This window comes from Eublepharis macularius, chromosome 6, assembly GCF_028583425.1.
Source record: "Eublepharis macularius isolate TG4126 chromosome 6, MPM_Emac_v1.0, whole genome shotgun sequence".
NCBI lineage: Eukaryota > Metazoa > Chordata > Lepidosauria > Squamata > Eublepharidae > Eublepharis > Eublepharis macularius.
Genome location: NC_072795.1, coordinates 85766866 through 85784208, shown reverse-complemented (window position 1 = coordinate 85784208; position 17343 = coordinate 85766866). Strand labels below are relative to the sequence as shown.

The window sequence follows — 17343 nt, the reverse complement described above, 5'->3', positions numbered from 1 at the left end:
ATTATTAAATATATATTGCAGGGCAGTTGAAGGCCATAGTCATCATGTGCTTTTGTAAAAACTTCCTATATGCAATCAGAGCTTTTCAGGTTTTTTTATGCAAAATCTACTCTTATCAATGGCATGTTTTCAAAAGAGGTTTCTCCTTCTTTTGCTCCACCATATTCTACATATTTATTTAGTATTGACATTTAACTTAAGAGTTCTTTAGTCCTTATCTTGCCTGTGTTATTGATCAAATGCAATGGAACTAGTAACTAATTTCCTAGTCAAAACTGATGAGCTGAAACTATACTTCAATTTTATCCAATTTTATATAGCTTGTAGCTCAGGAAAGGACAATGACAAATCATGGGCAATGCAAGACTCATCCACAGACATGTGATACAACTATTACACTGCCCAGTATCTTTTTTGAATACAAAAGCTGCATTCCTTATTACAGGAGACAATGTTGGCATGTTTTATACAAGCAAGCCATGCAAATGGTCAAAATAGAAAGCTATAAGGTTTCAGTGTTCAATTAGCAAAGATTTATTTCCCAAGTGCCTGTTTGACCTCATTGTGCAGGAGTAAATAAGAGAATAAATTTACTGAAAGCTGATGGATTTACAGCACTGGGGAAAAGAAAGCTCTGAAACTTTTTATTTACTTTAACATTTATAGTTCTGAATAAAAAATTAATAAAGATTCACTGTAACTGTTTTCAGATGCAGAATCTAGCTATAATTGGATTCCAGAAGGCCAATATATATATTTACTGTACATTAGCAGTACTCCATATTTCAGACTTAGCTTTTTTCTTTGATTTTTTAAAAAGCAACTTTTATTCTTCTTCAGGAATGCATCAGAGTCTCTTATCATTGCCGCTGCTTGCCCATATAGCAATAACTGCATAACAATGTAATGTTTAATGTTCTTAATGACCATATTTAGTCAGAATGTACAGGCGAGATCTGAGTATTTGAAGGCTCATAAAATCCGGGCGATCTCATGTTTTAATACACTGGCAGAGCAGTCCTAAACAGAGTCGCATCGTGCTAAGTCCAATAAACTCAGGGGGCTTAGAAAGATACAACTTTGCTTTGGATTGCACTTTGGTCATACAGTAGGGAAAGTGGAGTATGAAAGAGTCTGTTTTCAAAAACAGCCACGTCAAAAATAAAAGAAGAAATAGGGCAACATTTTCCAGTACTACATTGTCCTCCCCATCTGGACTCTGTTCTGAATCTGTGTATTCTTAGTATATAATATTTATTAAATGAGATGCTGGGGGGGGGGGATGCTACATCTGCGAGAGCCTGCATGGTGAGCAAAGTGAAAGAGCAAGTTCGAGGTGAATCTGCCACAAGAACAGATAAATTGGGAGAGGATATAACAACAACATTTGATTTATATACTGCCCTTCAGGACAACTTAATGTCCACTCAGAGCGGTTTACAAAGTATGTCATTATTATCCCCACAACAAAACACCCTGTGAGGTGGGTGAGGCTGAGAAAGCTCCTTGAAGCTGTAACTGACCCAAGGTCACCCAGCTGGCTTCAAGTGGAGGAGTGGGGAATCAAACCCGGTTCTCCAGATTAGAGTCCTACTGCTCTTAACCAATACACCAAACTGAACCCTCATGGTGGTTCATTTAGAATCATGGAGCCCTCCATGCGGAGGAGTCCATGATTCCTTATCACTAGGAGGCAGTACCCACATTTTAGGCTCGAGCATACCACTTAAAGAATACACACCCCAGTCATCAGCTTCTAAGGCAAAGAGCAAGAAGGTGCCTGGCATTTTTCGGCTTTTTCCTTGCCACTCCCAAATGATGATATGTGACGAATTACATGTTTTATTGATCACCTTAAAACAGCATCCTTTCCACACTAATATTAACCTACAACAAGTCTAATGGGATGAACTATATTACGCATTAACAGCACGTGGGATGGCATCTTGGCACTATGTTTTCCTTAGGAGCTCAGGGTAGCATACATGGTTCTCGTGTGTAATCCTCACAACAACCTAGTGAGGCAGATTAGGCTGGTAGAAAGTGACTTTTTCAAGGTTACTCAACAAGCTTCAGGGCTGAGTGGGGATTTGCACTTGGGTCTCTTCCGTTCTACTTCAGCACTCTAGATGGTGCACCACACTTGGGCCTTTAAGCCAGCTGGAAGCTGTTTGAAGCAGTACAACTATTTCAAGTCAGCTCCATGCGACAGTGAGCTAAATTGGCTTAACACCATGGCTGCCTTTGTCATGCACTACTTCCACTGTAAGGCAAGGTGATGCAGAAAGCTTGATTCTCTGAACAACGGTGAGCCGAAATCTAGTGTGTATAAATATTTTATCCAATGAAAGACATTTCCTGTTAGATTAAGTACTTTAACAAGTCCGATTGCTTCTCTGAAATGTATTTTTAAAACAATTAAAATGATTAAAAGAATTTTTTTGCCTGGGACTATGGATAAAAGTCACTCCATTCTATGAGATAAGCAGAACACTTTGTGTGTTAGCATACTCGTGACCTCCCCCCCACTGCTATTTCAGACCTCTTTTTTTGGCTTATTTAAGGGCAAGAAATAAGGTCAGAAAGGAAATCAAACCCTGATGTGGATAAATGAAACATGAGGCTTATTCAAAAAACATTTAAAATAATATTCTCTAAGGTTTCATTTTATACTGAAGGCAATTGTAATATGTTTTGGAAGATGGTGTAAGGTTTCTATTAAAAGGAGATCATACTTACTATTTTTTAAGCCCAAAGAGGGGTAGAGGAGGTGGAGCTGAGCTTGTTTAGTAAAAGCAAGGAAACTTGATAAGGATTATACAATAGTAACACATAAATTAACATTAAGCTACAATTTACATTTATTTCATTTTTAAGTTATACTGTTGCTGAATATTGCAGGAACACATATGAAGTGGCTTTAGACATTACTGTTAGAGCTGGATAGCCTAGGTAAACCTGATGGCGTCAGATCTTGGCTGCTAAGCAAGGTCAACCTTGGTTAGTAATTGGATGGGAGACTCCAAAGAAGATGAGGGCCTCTTTGCAGAGGTAGGCAGTGGCAAGCCACCTATGTTAGTCTCTCTTGCCTTGGAAGCTTCAGCAGGAGTTTCCGTAGGTCAGCTATGACTTGAAGGCCCTTTCCAGGTCCATCACATTACATCTAAATACACAAAGAATGATGTGGTTACTCATTCAGTACTCATTCAAGCCTAAGTTACATATGCAGTAAAATGAGATAATTCAGTGAACTGTATCGCTTCAGATTGTCCATGATGGCCTTCTGCATAATGATGATAATGATAACCACGGCTCTATATATCTTGAGTTTCAGTGGGAAAGGCAGACTATAAATAACGTAAATTAGTATACTACAAATAAAGCAGTATTACATGTATTTGCTAATTTGGCATATAATCAAGAATTTTTTCGGTCATTGTCACCTTGTTGCCTGACAACTGACATCTTTCACCAGTCTGCATGCTTTCAGAGCTATCTTTGTAGCCTGCTTAATTTTTAAAACAAAAGTGGTGATTATATATTTCATCTGTGCCCAGTAGAAACTTCCATGCTTAATTAGCACTTGAGTAGAACTAAGATGCATAGTCCTGCACATAGCCAAATAATTATTTAACAACAGCACCACAAGAGTTCCTTAGACACAAGTCAAATAAGGCTGCTACTTTATGCTTTATGGGTCCTGCCAGCATTGTGTCCATGGATAAATTCCCTGTAGACATTTGTAGCATGCCAAATACATAGGGATTTAGGAAAGATTTCATTTTTTGGCAGGCATCGTTATTTGCTATTATACTCTCAGTGCTTTGCATATAAAATAAAAGACCACACTTCATTTTGGATTTGCTCAAATTTGCTTAAGTATCACTCTGGTTAAGCATTTAGGTCTCTTGCAATGTTATTATTTTTATAAACATAATTTGTGAGAGGTCTTTCATCTTTTATAAAATAACATGGAACAGTATTAAGTTTACACCATTGCAATCTGGCAGCTGTAGAATATTTATTTAGTATGCCACCTCTCTAGAAACTGCTTGAGGTGGCTTAGAACTAAAACAATAGCAAGAAGTCCACTGTAAGGCCTCTCCCACTTGAAACTCTGTTTTCCTTTCAGAAAAAGGGAGGGAATGTGTTCATTCCCGAATGAGTATTTCTTATAAAAAAACCTCCCTTCTTTCTAGGTTCTAGCCATTGTGACTTCCTAAAAGAAATAGACAGTCTATAAATTTTCTTCTTATATATACATGCTGAGGACTTTAAAATCATATCTAACAAACTTAAATATAAGCGATAAGTGTAATGAGATACAATAGGAATAAAGGCATTCCAATTTTAAAAGCTCAAAAAAAGCTCAGTTTTAAAAGCTCAAAAAGCTCCCGCGCTCCATGGGGGGCGTTGAATTGGCCTGGAATGGACCACTGCAGAGCATGGGAGCACTCCTGCGCTCCACAGCAGCCTGATTTGTGCCCAAACTGGGTTGGATTGGGAGCCTCGTGCCTCCCCTGCCAACTAGGTAAGCAGGGGAGGGGAGTGGAGTGGAGGTTGGGAGCGGGGGATCACCCGCCCCCGGTGTGGGAATGACAATTCTATAGATAGTGTGCTATTGCCAGTTGCACCTAGATTTTCCTGTATAGATGCAAATAATTGCTGTAGCTCTACGATAGCACAATATCCAATGATGTAGATGAATGCAGCCTAAAATAAATGCAGATTACAATTGGTAGGACTGCCAGTCCCCTGGTGTGGGTGAGGATCCCCTGCTCCCAGCCTCTGCCCCCTGCTGCCACTCACCTAGGGAAAAGGCCCAGCGAACAGGCCTGGGAGGCAAAAAACCTCCTGGGCCAGCGTGCAGTGGGTGTGGTCCCAGCGAGTTGATGACATCACTCCAGGGAGGGTAAGGGGACCTGGCAACCTTAACAATTGGTCAGGTCAGGTTGGTGTGTTGCCAAGTGGCCATCTTTGAAGAAGGACAGCTAATATAATTTCATAATGATGAAACAGTTCCTTTTGTTCTGGGTAACAAAAGCCTAAATCAGATAAATGTTCCTATGAGTTCTGGCAAACTATAGCTGTGACAAATATTTAACAATAGCTCCTAGGGGTGTTAATGTCTTCCACTACGATGTGGTAATGTGGGTTAGCTCTAGCACATTGTTGACTCTCCTCTAACTCATCTGCAGCTGAAGTAGGTCTCAGGAAATGCTATCGTAACCAGATCCTGAGTTTGTGTTAGGACTGTGCTGAAATTTAAGCGGGCTAGATCTTCATCTCTTTTAGAGCCTTTCTAACCCTCTCTAGGCATTTGCCTCTTCAATTTAAAACCAATTTCTTTTAAATGGAGATTCTGCTTGCTTTTTTCCCCTTTTTGGTTCCCAAAGAAGGATTAGAAAGTTTAGTAAAAACAAGGACTCTTGATAATTTTTTCCAGTACTATAATTGTACCTTACTGGCAAGTTGAATTTTTTCAGCTTTTAAGGTCCTGGACACCACACTTTATATGGAGGCCCAAGTTGCGGCCATTGCCAAATCAGCATTTTTTCGTCTTTGGTGGGTCATCCCAGGACCTTGCATTGGTAATCCATACAATGGTCACCTCTGGGTTGAACTACTGTAACTCGCTCTGTGCTGGGCTGCCTTTGGGCTTGACCCGAAAGTTACAACTGGTCCAGAATGCAGCAGTATGCATCCTTACTGTAATGCCATTTAGGGTGCATATTCATCTTCTGCTGTGCCAGCTGCACTGGCTTCCAGTCGAGTTCCAGATGCAGTTCAAGGTGTTGGTTTTAGTGTTTAAAGCCCTTCAAAGACTGGGACCTGCATGCCTAGAGGACCACCTCTCCCATTGTCCCCTGCAGGGCCTTGCACTCTGCGGATAAGCAACGCTTGGCGGTCCCTAGCCCAAAGGACATTTGGCTGGCCTCTACCAGAACCAAGGCCTTTTCTGCCCCGGCTCCGGCCTGGTGGAACGCATTCCCAGTGGAGATCTGGACCCTGCGAGACCTATTGCAGTTCTGCAGGGCTTGCAAAATGGAGATGTTCTGCCTGGCCTTTGGCTGAGAGCCAACGAACTGCCCCCTTTCCTGACCACCATGCCCCAGCTGCAACCGCCCTAGGCCTGTATCATGGCTGTGTCAATGGTTTTATAGTAGTTTTACAGTAGCTTCCTATTGTTAGAGGTGCCTGGATTTTAGTTGTTAAATTGGTTTTATATTTTTATGATGTTTTAATTGTATATTTTCTGTTTTAAGCTGCCCTGAACCTGTTTGTGGGGAGGGCGGGGTATAAATTGAATTAATTAATTAAATAAATAAATAAAAATGACATCCCTACATTTAATAGACAATAAACACATTATTCTTACATGTAAATACCGGGAGCATCATAGGACTTTTTAAGCGAAGCAAGAAGTGTGATTACCTTAAATAGCCGTTAACCAAACATTTCTAACTATGGAACTGTCTCCTTTATTAACTTTGGCTCATGGAAAGCCTTACCGAGTAATTCAAAAGGTTCACTAAAATTATTGGATTCCACAAACTGGTGGCTTTCACTTGCAGCCTTGAAACCCCTGGATGGTGTAATAGTGCATTAATTATTCTTGTCCATTATGCTCTGCTGGCAGACGTAGAATAAGTAGAACCAGCACCATTAGCTTTATTTAGATCAAGGGATCTGCAACATCAATGCCTCGACTCCTTCTGGACCTACTTGCAGTGTGGGCCATTGATGGGATACAGAAGAGTCAGGCCTCCTCTGTCTGTGTATCTGTACCTCAGACTTTACAGGCCAGGCTAATCTGACTCCAAGCTCTGAGCCGTCTGTTGTGTATGGATCAGTTACCTCTTTACCAAGCAATTTATTGCTCAAGGGAGGTGTGCCACATCCAGTCCCTCTAGCAGCAAGGTCTATGGGTCAAGTTCCATGAAGGCCCAGATGGACTCTGGTCTGAAGATTGCCCCTTCACTCCAGTAATGGATGCCTCAGGGTGCTCACTAATACCACTCTATCAACTTTACCTGCACTGCTGCACCCATTAGGTGGTATAAAACCTCAAACCTACCACACTTAGGATGTTGCTGTGCTCTATTAATAGTAGAGTAGGTGGAAACCCTGCCCCCTGTTTAGGAACCAAAGGGGGAAAATTCCTACTCCCCTCCCCCATGGTTACTAGCTTGTACTTATTCTGAAAGCAGTGGAGGATGGATGGGCACAACTGCCATTTGCTGGGAAACGAGGGTGTGGAGGCTGATGCCCCACACCCATTGCTGTCTGGCAAGGACTGCTCTTGCCCAATTAGCTGTCTCTTACTTTCCACAGGCTGCAGCAAACCCTGTGTCTTCCTCATCACCTTTGTGAGGGACTAGGTCCAAAACAGCTTTGTGAGTACTTAGCCTTAGAAATTCTACTTCCATAAGAACTCCATAAGGTTTGCAAAATGTCCTTCATACTTCTAGAGTTCTCAAGAAATCTGGTGGTAGAGTCTGACCATTCAGTAGAGAAGACAGTCCATGTATGTTTTAATGTGCCTATGGCACTCTTTTGTTCTCTAGATTTCATGGAAGAAAAAACAGTCTACAATGATTCAACACATTTCGTAGACCCACAGATATTGTCATTGGCCATTACCTATGTGACATGAAGTCATACTATCAATTCTGTTCTTAGAAGGCTGGTGCTAGCAGCTTTAGCTGGTACCTTCTGCTTTCTGCTTGTAGAGTACATCAAATGCTGATCCATAGTCTCTGATTTTTATCATTTTAAAAAGTTACTTAATTGTATAGACAACACTTAAATTTATTCTTGAGATCTTTCCCTGTTCATAGTTTTCTAATTTCTAGATTATGCAGTTTCAGTGAAGATAACATTACACTCAATTTGTGTGTGTATTGATGGCACAACTGTGACTGTACTAATGTTGCTGGTCCTCTGGTGGGGCAGGGGATCCCCCTCCCATTTGGGATTCCTGATTTGGGGTCTAAATCAGCCTGGTTCCAAGCTTGGGGGCACTCCCAAGGCCTGCACAATGACATCACTCCTGGAAGTGAGGTCATGCTGTGCCAAGAGTGTTCCCGCACCTTTTCCCCCAACAGCCAGGTGAGTAGTGACAGGGGGAAGACACTGAGAACGGCAAATCTCCTGCCTCCATCAGAGGACTAAAAACAACAACAGGGAGTTTCCTTGGTTAACCAGGAAGCACAAACTAAATAACCCGGGGAATGCAGTTAGAAGTAATGAATAATCAGTCTATATTGTGCAAAATGCAAAGTGCTGTATTAATTATAAATATTTCATGCAATAAATAAATCCAATAAATATATTCAAGACATGCAATACATGTTCCGTCTCCAGTGTCTATTTCATTTCCAAAATTCAAAGGCTCTAATGAGCAGTCTAATCAAGTGGAGTCCAGGAGGGCGCATGAACGATGGATAAAGATGGCTTTGTGCTAAGTGATCCCCAGTCCAAGTATGGAAAAAGGGTGCCAAGGGGCTGTCTGCCGACGGGATGATGCAGGCAAGATTTTCCAATTCCCGTTTCACACAACGTCTTCTTCCTGGGCAGTATTTCTAGTGGATCACTGGTCATCTGCGCTCCTAATTCCAATGCACTCAAGTGGACAGTCAGAGAAACAGACAGGCAAGAAAATCTTGCCTGCATCATCCTGTCGGCAGACAGCCCCTTGGCACCCTTTTTCCATACTTGGACTGGGGATCACTTAGCACAAAGTCATCTTTATCCATCGTTCATGCGCCCTTCTGGACTCCACTTGATTAGACTGCTCATTAGAGCCTTTGAATTTTGGAAATGAAATAGACAGACACTGGAGACGGAACATGTATTGCATGTCTTGTCCATCAGAGGACTGGCAACTCTAGTACAGCATGTGCACGAAGATATCTCAGGAGTAAGTGCCAGTCCACACTCTCCCACTGGGAGGGTAAGGGGACAGGCAACCATAGACTGAGCCAGTACCTTGTATCCAAAGGGTGTGGCAGTGAATGGTCTTAGCAACTTGTATTTTTAAGTAGTAGTAAATCTTGTATTTTATCTGATTTGGCATTAGTTACAACCAATTAAAGGATAAGAGACGCATATACATTTTTTTCTCCTTATTTTGGATGAAACCAAATAAGCTCTGTTCTCATCAATAAAAGAAATGTTTCTGTACTTAAAAAAATACTTAGGGAATTGTGCCTTAAATGTTCTCTCCATAAGACTTCATACTCTGCATCTTTGTTTTTCTTAAATGTCACTGTACAACATTCTGCTGTAGTATTCAAGCACCTTTTTTTGGTTGTTGTTCCACGTTTTGGTTGCAGCATTATTTCAGTGAAGTCAGCCAACAGGCTTACAGGGATTTTTGGCTCGTGTTCACTAACAGTTTTCTTGGCAGCTCTTCTTAGTTCTGCATCTTTATTTCTCTCTCTCTCGCTTTCTCCCTACCCTCTCTATTTCTGCTTCCTGACAGAACGATCACCACACAGGCCCATTCTACAAGCTGGCCTACCAGCAAATACCTCAGCAGTTGTCGGAGGCGATGCAGAGTTTGTCTGCAAAGTCTACAGTGATGCTCAGCCTCATATCCAGTGGATAAAGCACATAGAAAAGAATGGAAGTAAACATGATGCAGAAGGAATCCCGTATCTGAAAGTTCTTAAGGTAAGCTTCTCCCTTACCCCAAACAATGAGTAATTCCTTTTTAGATTGTGAAAAAAGCTGCTGAGTGAGGCCAAGAGTTTTGAAACTGGGATTGAATTACTTTTAATGACCCAGAAGCTTTTGTCTGTGCCAACCCATAAATAGGCTGGAACACATAGCTGTTGGTCTAAACAAAAGCAAAAGTTAGTTCCACTTTTCAGATTCCAGAAAGTCTTTTACTTGCACACAGATTGGTTGTTTGTTTTTTCAGACATCATGGTCACTTATTAAAAAAAATTGCAACACCACTATCTTGACATCACTTGAGATTTATTCTTGGGCAACAAGTGTCCAAAATAAACTAAAGAAAATTGACTCGGTCTTTGATATTAAGAGGCTGGGAAAACATTAAAGGTCCTTCAGTTATGACCATGTTTGCTGCCAAAGGACATTGGCAGCACAGGATTTTCTTTGTCAAAGATACCAAGCGCTCAGTTTTTTTACCACTTTCATATGGGGCAGTGATTTTTAAGGTTAGCTCTCAAGTTTTTTTTTTTTTTAAATTTCTATTTGACCAGTTTTGTAACATAGAAGAAGCTTATTGTAAAACAGTGTTGTCCTTTAAGGTGAAACGTTGCTCTTAGGAATCCAGTGAACTTAGACCTTTACTTAGTTGGTTTCATCTATTAAGAAGCTCCCTCATTTTACAAAAATAAATAAATAAATCATTGTTCTTTTAAAAGAAACAAAGAAAGTGTTTTTATACTAATGTTTATGCTAATTGAAAGACTTCTTCAAATGTTTTGGTGGCGGGACCATATTGGTGTTTACATTTGGGGCAGCAGTTACATTGTTCTCCTATGTTATTGGTCTGTTCTAGCATTCGGGGATAAATAGTTCCAATGCTGAAGTGCTGAAACTATACAATGTGACAGAGGCGGATGCTGGAGAATATATTTGTAAGGTCTCCAATTATATAGGGGAGGCCAACCAGTCTGCCTGGCTTACAGTTCTGCCAGATAAAGGTAACGACGTCTGTTAAAGAAAGCTGGATGTAGAAGCTGGAAAAAATTGGTGCTTTGGGACTCTGCAGGCAGCTTTTAGGATAACTCCATGACCTTGATATATTTATAATCTTCCCTTGGAGATGCAACTGGTGTTACTCCAGTAGCCATGGAAAAATTCCCACAAATACTGTGTAGTGTATTTTTAGTAACCTGCTTTGAACTCATTTCTACTCTTTTACTTTGAGCTATCCATTTATGTTCACATATATTTGTTCTCAGTCCTATATGAAAAAATTCTGATCAGTCTATATCTTCCTCAGTTTTTTACTGTTACTGTCACCCTTCATTCATGTGCATGAATTGTTTGTCATTATTATGGGAATTACAACCACTGGTTGGGACAGGGATCAGTCTTTAAGTGTAGTTGCAACAACAGCATTATAGATTATAGATTTTTTACAGAACTAGTAGCATGATCAATAAGAATCTATAGACCCATCCTCCTGAGGATATAATTTTGTGCATTCATGATCACTAGCTTTACACAAGCACTTTACTTGTGCTGTGCGGTGTGTGTGTGTGTGTGTGTGTGTCACGAACAGTGTGGAAAATATAGTTTCCTGTTAAAGGTTTTTTTAAAAAAATGCAAAGCAAAATTTGTAAACTTGGAATATTTGAGATAGTTTATTGTATTTCTGTCTTTTTCATGAACAGTAGACATTTATCTACTGTTTTAGAGCAGGTAATTATTTCATGTCACAGTGTAGCATTACTGGCTGCACTAGAAGATATTGGTCAATTTAACATTTCTTGCTTTTGATATTACTATTACTATTACTATTACTATTACTATTACTATTACTATTACTATTACTATTACTATTACTATTACTATTATTATTACTTTCTCACTGAGATCAATATACAATATAACCAAAAGTTAGGACCTTTACTGAACAAAGTACAATAATGAACAGCAGTTAGGACATTCAGGGAAAGAGATGCAATAGGTATGGTAGCAGAAAATTTGAAAAACAAGCATGAAGCTGAGCACAGAGATGAAATCTTTCAGAAACAAAGCATAACTAATTTACATGACATGTTTACCAATATGGAAACTCCCTCCCTAGTAGGCACATATCTACATCAGCAGACAATACCCAACACAGTAGCAGATAGTCCCTGTCCCTACCAATACATTTGTCTGAACTACTTCTTACAACAGGGTGGAAAGCCCTCCTGAATAATTTAATTTTGCGTAGTTCGCAGAAAACCAGGAGAGTGGGCGCTTTCCTAACCTCCTTAGGCAGGCCATTCTATAAGATGGGGCTACCACAGAGAAAGCACATGTGTGGGTAGCTGTCCAGATGGGGCTTAATTTCACATAATGAACACATCTCTGTTATAAAATTTTGTCTTCTAGGTTTCATCTCTTCATTATATGTTTCTGAAATACCTTTTTAGTAAGACTTTCCTTTTTTATGTACTTTCTTGTATTTTTAGTCTTTACTTATGTCACATTTTTAAAAACAAAATTTGTGGGTGAATTTTTCCATGTTGTCTGATTGCATGCGTTACTTAGATGGTGAGTGTAGGTTTGGTGAAGGGTGTTGATTCATTCCTCTCTAAGGTGAACTGGGATCTATTCATAATCATCTTTTGGTTGAGGGCTTTGTGGATGGGATCTTCCCACGGCTGTGCACCATGGTTTCTTCTGAAGTGCCAAGATCTCCGTGGTTCCACTTCCCATCCACAAGAATTCCTAAAATGTCTAGTTTTTCTCTTGCCTCCCTTTTTTCTAGGCTGCCGGTGTTAACACCACGGACAAAGAGATTGAGGTTCTCTATATACGGAATGTAACTTTTGAGGATGCTGGGGAGTATACATGCTTGGCGGGTAATTCTATTGGGATATCCTTTCACTCTGCATGGTTGACAGTTCTGCCAGGTATATACTGCTATCTTTCAGTGGTTTCCCCCTTCCCTGCTTCATTGTTGATTGCTGCCAAATTAGCACAGCTTCTGTCTCAAAAATGGGCTTTTAATCTTCTTTAAGTGATTTTTAAAAAACTGTTGCCCTTCAGTTTTAAATGAAGAATGCAGGTGCTTCCAGTTGTAAACATTTTTCACCTGTCTTAATGTTCATTAAACATTTGAAATAAAAGGCTTTCTGTGAGATACTTAAACTCAAAAAACATAAACTTGTCCCTTGAGAGGGAATTCAACCCCTCCCTGGGAAGATGGATTTTAAAGTAACGTTTCATCAAAAGCCTCAACCTAGTCAAATTGCCTAGGTTAATTTTAGTCTTAAATGAGAATTTGCTGTGCTGAAACATGAATACAGAAGCAGTGTTTTTTAACATATCTTTGGAATCAACTTGGTGTACCTTTTAAATAATGCATGTTCTAAGCAAATGGCTAGCTAATTTGCTTTTTCTGCAAAGCATGTCTTGTCATGCTCGGAGTGATGTTGTTTCTGTTTTTAGCAGAAACGCACATTAATATGCTTCATTGCCTGAGAATGATTGTCTGTCAGAAAATATAGTTTTAAATGTTGGTACTAATGAAACTTGCTTGCTATGCAGTGTAGTGCCACTGCCTTGTGTTATATTTTGTATGTGTGCACACAGCAATATTCACAGTTTGTAAGTTGCCAGTCATTATATCAATATTATAGAAAGAATTGGTGCTTGCATGTGTTTATAGCAAAACTGTATTGCTCATTAAATACTGAGCTACCATATGAATTGAACTTGAGATTTCTAGGTCATTTCTTTTCAATGTCTGAGACTTCCCATATTATCATCCTCCTTAATGTATTAACTCTTAAGGTTTCCATCGAACATCCATCACTAAACAGGTAGTCTGTGTTGAAAGCTCCTGTTGCTTCTGCTTGCTTCTGTTTTCATTTTTGCAAGTGCTTCAGCACCACTTCTTAATCAGTTTGCTTGAATGAAACTTATATTAACACATGACAAGATGGAAGAACCAATTGCAATGAACGCTGCTTGTGGTAGAATGCTGATTGTTACTGTCATGATTTGGAATAGGTAAAAGGCTGAAGCTGCAGCCCAGTGCACACTGAGTTTGAAATAATCTCCCACTGGAGATAGTGAGACTTACTTCTGAGTAGTCCTGTGTGAGATTGGACTGTTGGGGATAGAGTATATAGAATAATAATTCAAACAGTGATTTGTGTCAAAATAACACTATAAAACTTCAAAATTTCAAAAAATGAGCGACCAATGTGTTGTTACTGTACTATAAAAATCATATCTTTATCTGCTTGTTTAACACTAATTAGGTACTTCCATTGTTCAGTAACAATGCAACAAATAGGGTCTTCCACCAGTAGACTCACCCACAAATCTACGTATCCATCTTTGTGAGTGTTAGCCTTCTTCTAGCACTAATTTCAAAATATTCTCAAACATAATAGAGTGTGGTGGAGTCACATTTAACTTAGTTCTCTTTTAACACAGTCATTTAAAAGCATGCTAATTTTTATTATAAAACAATTCAAACTTAGGGTATGATTCTAGTGTGCAAAAGCTTGTGACCTGTTTGTTTACACAACACCTTTTTCCATGGGATATTCTCAGTATTCATACCATGACAGAAGAAAGATGCCATGGTATCGTGACAATACAATATTCCATTTACCATAAATTTGGAGTCTCCTGCCAAGACAAAGTATCAGATAAATTTTGAGAAAAGTGAAAGAAATTTCAGTAAGATTAGATAAATTCCTCAGGGATGTTCCACCCAGGTTGAAATCTGAGGTCAGTTTGGAATTTCCAGCATAACACTTGAAAAATTTCAAGGGAAGTGAAATAGGTTTTGATAGGACAAGCAAAATTTCTTGGGGGTGTGGTGATCTCACATCTCTAAATCCAAAACAAGTTGAATTAATAGACATTATGCAAAAAAAAGCATGGCCCAGAAGTCAAATCATTTTCAGCCCTCTGAGAAGCCTGAGCTTCAGGTGATTCTTAACCATGGTGTAGTTGCAAAAAATCTCTGTGAAGCAAAGCAGAAAGCCTCATGGGAATCTACCTACAGTTTAGTTTTCAAATGAATGAAGAAATAAATAGGCCATTTTTTCCTACTGCCCCTTAATTAGAGTTTAGTATCTAATATACTTTAGCATCTTTATCTCTTAGCTATGTAAATTTGAATACTTGTAATATTGGGCTGTCTTAGTCTGACTCTTAGTAGAAGTATTTGGATGCCCAAGCCTGGATAGTTCATACCTTACCTTTGTTATGCTTTGGTGTCCTATAAGCCTTGCTTTTCAGCTAGCTAATTCCATGCTTGTTTGCCTTTCATTGTGTGTTCAGGTGGTTCTCAGAGTTAAAACACAATGTTCTTGAAAAATTATTTTACTAAACCTGTCATTTGCTGCAGGCCAAAGATTTGGAGATTCAGATAAATATTGATTCATCTGGAGTGAATTATTGCCCATTTTCCTGTCTCAAGAAAGTGGGCTAAAAAGAAAAATAGAACAAGAAAAGAATGTGATCACAAGCATAATCTGAATGTGTAGCCTTTAATTTTAAGGTTTAAATAAGATCAGCTATTAACACTGCACTGATTTTTCTGCAGAAGAATTGAAAAAGGCACAATGAGAGAACAGGCAGTCTAAGCCAACTCTCTGAAAAAGGTTGAATTGAGGTAATTTGGAAATTGTCCATTTACCTCCTCATTGTTACCATTTCCATACTGTGGACATCTTCAGCATTCTGTATGTCATGTAGTTTGTTTCAAGTATTCTTTAGTCTGATGTGGTACCATGTTCTTTGAAGTGCTATGCTGATAATTCTTTTGCTGTATTCTAATCATCTGGCATGATTGTTCCTCCTTCAAACTTGCACCCTAGCTCCTATAGAAGACAGGCCATATCCAACATCCCCAGACTACCTGGAAATAGCCATCTACTGTGTAGGTGTCTTCTTGATTATCTGTATGGTGGCAACAGTCATCCTGTGCCGAATGAAAACCACCACGAAGAAGCCAGACTTCAGCAGCCAACCAGCTGTGCACAAGCTGACTAAGCGCATTCCACTTCGCAGACAGGTAACAGAAAGTAGATAAAGAGTTGAAAAAAACCCTATTACCCATCCCTTGAAAAAGACAAGCCAGCAGAGCCTTTTGTAGCAGACCAATGTTTGGTTTAAAAAAAAAAAGAGGTCAAGTTTGCATACAATACACACCTTGCTAACTCACAAGCCCTGAGTTTTGGACCAAGAAGAACTCTGTAGTGACTCAGTGGTGAAGGAAAGGCTTTCTGTACTAGGTCCAAGGGACCCTGCTCTTCATATAGTGTGCAAATGATGAACAAAAGAGTTTTACATAATGCACAATTGAGGGGATTTGAGTGGCACTGAAACTAGTATAGATTTTTGAAACCTATTCTGAGTTCAGAAACCATTGCCACAGTTGGAATGAAGAGACAGACACCAGGCTTGGAACTAAAGGGCCACTTTATTAACATGACATCAACCAATAACCATGGCAAGGGTCAACTAGCAGTACAGGTCAAGCCCTGGGGTCACACCTGGACCTCCGCCTTGACCTTTCTGGGTGAGCCCCACTGCCCCGGGTGCGAGCCATCCATATGCGTGGCTGGGACCCAGCTGACCAGGCAATCTGGTTCTCCCCTTTCGATCTCCTAAAGTCTCAGCCATACAGTAGTGAAGGAAGGACTTGCACGTGGGGTTCCCCCAGGCAATCTGCCCTTGCAGGTGGCAGCCGTCACAAGCAGTACCAGCTGCTCCTAGTAGACCTCATTTCTCCACCAATGGGGAAGAACCAAAGGCGCTCACCAGCCTGCTCCCTATCCTCAAATTCTATCCTGCCCATGACACAACTAACATGCACTACCATTGCCAATTACCCCCACAGCTGTAAATAGTGCAAGGTAGGTGAAAAAACCACCCTTCCCCTGAGTGAATTTGGGAAAGGGGGGGGAGAATTCCTGCCTGGCTCTGGTAACAGCAGCTGGCTAATTCTGCACTAATTCAAGTGAGAAGGGTGGGCTGAGAATGTGGGGCCACTGCTGCCGAGTAGGCAGAGCCGCCCAACAAGGCAGCTAGCCCCTCCCCCCGGGCTGAAGACCTGTATGATCGGGAACATGGCTGCCTCCTCCTCCTTCCAAGGAAGCAAAGCATGCCCTCCCCAGCTCGAGCAGCTATCTCTGCCAACCATGAGGACCATAATGAGCCAGGAGCTCAAATAAAATACTGACTGCCATAAATCATTTAACAACAGAGCAGAAACTGTTGAAATTGTCATGAAAGGAAGACATCTTAAACTTCTAATATGAATTGTCAGTACTTTTTGGAAATGCTATGAAAGGAATATAGGTAACACAGTATATTTGCAGGTGCCTTCTTGTGAACTATAAAATATAGGGATTAACTGGTGCCATAGGCATAGGAGTGGAGGGAGAGGCCCAAATTCTTCACTTGAATAAGAATGGTCTTGTTTGTTAAAGCATCTAGACACAGTAATATATGCCACAAGGAGGGAGGGTTTTTTCACCTTTGTGTATTTTCTCTGCAACTTTATGCAGATCCTTTTTCAGGAATCTTGTGCAGAGATTTTTCGACCTATGTGTCTGAATCTGAAGAGGGATTGCATTATGTGCAGTATTGTGAATTTTGAAACCAACTTCCCGT

General features: G+C 40.1%; 1 protein-coding gene across 3 annotated transcripts in view; it reads left to right on the top strand.

The window, feature by feature from the left end:
* FGFR2 (fibroblast growth factor receptor 2) overlaps nucleotides 1-17343 on the top strand; it is a 133192-nt gene that overhangs the window by 74985 nt on the left and 40864 nt on the right. For 2 of the 3 annotated variants that reach the window (XM_054982606.1, XM_054982604.1), the window contains 3 exons: nucleotides 9488-9678; nucleotides 12467-12611; nucleotides 15543-15739. In XM_054982606.1, the coding sequence (XP_054838581.1) occupies nucleotides 9488-9678; nucleotides 12467-12611; nucleotides 15543-15739 (533 nt within the window). Of the gene's footprint in view, nucleotides 1-9487; nucleotides 9679-10537; nucleotides 10683-12466; nucleotides 12612-15542; nucleotides 15740-17343 lie in introns of all 3 variants that reach the window. The other variant, XM_054982605.1, reaches the window with a different exon arrangement.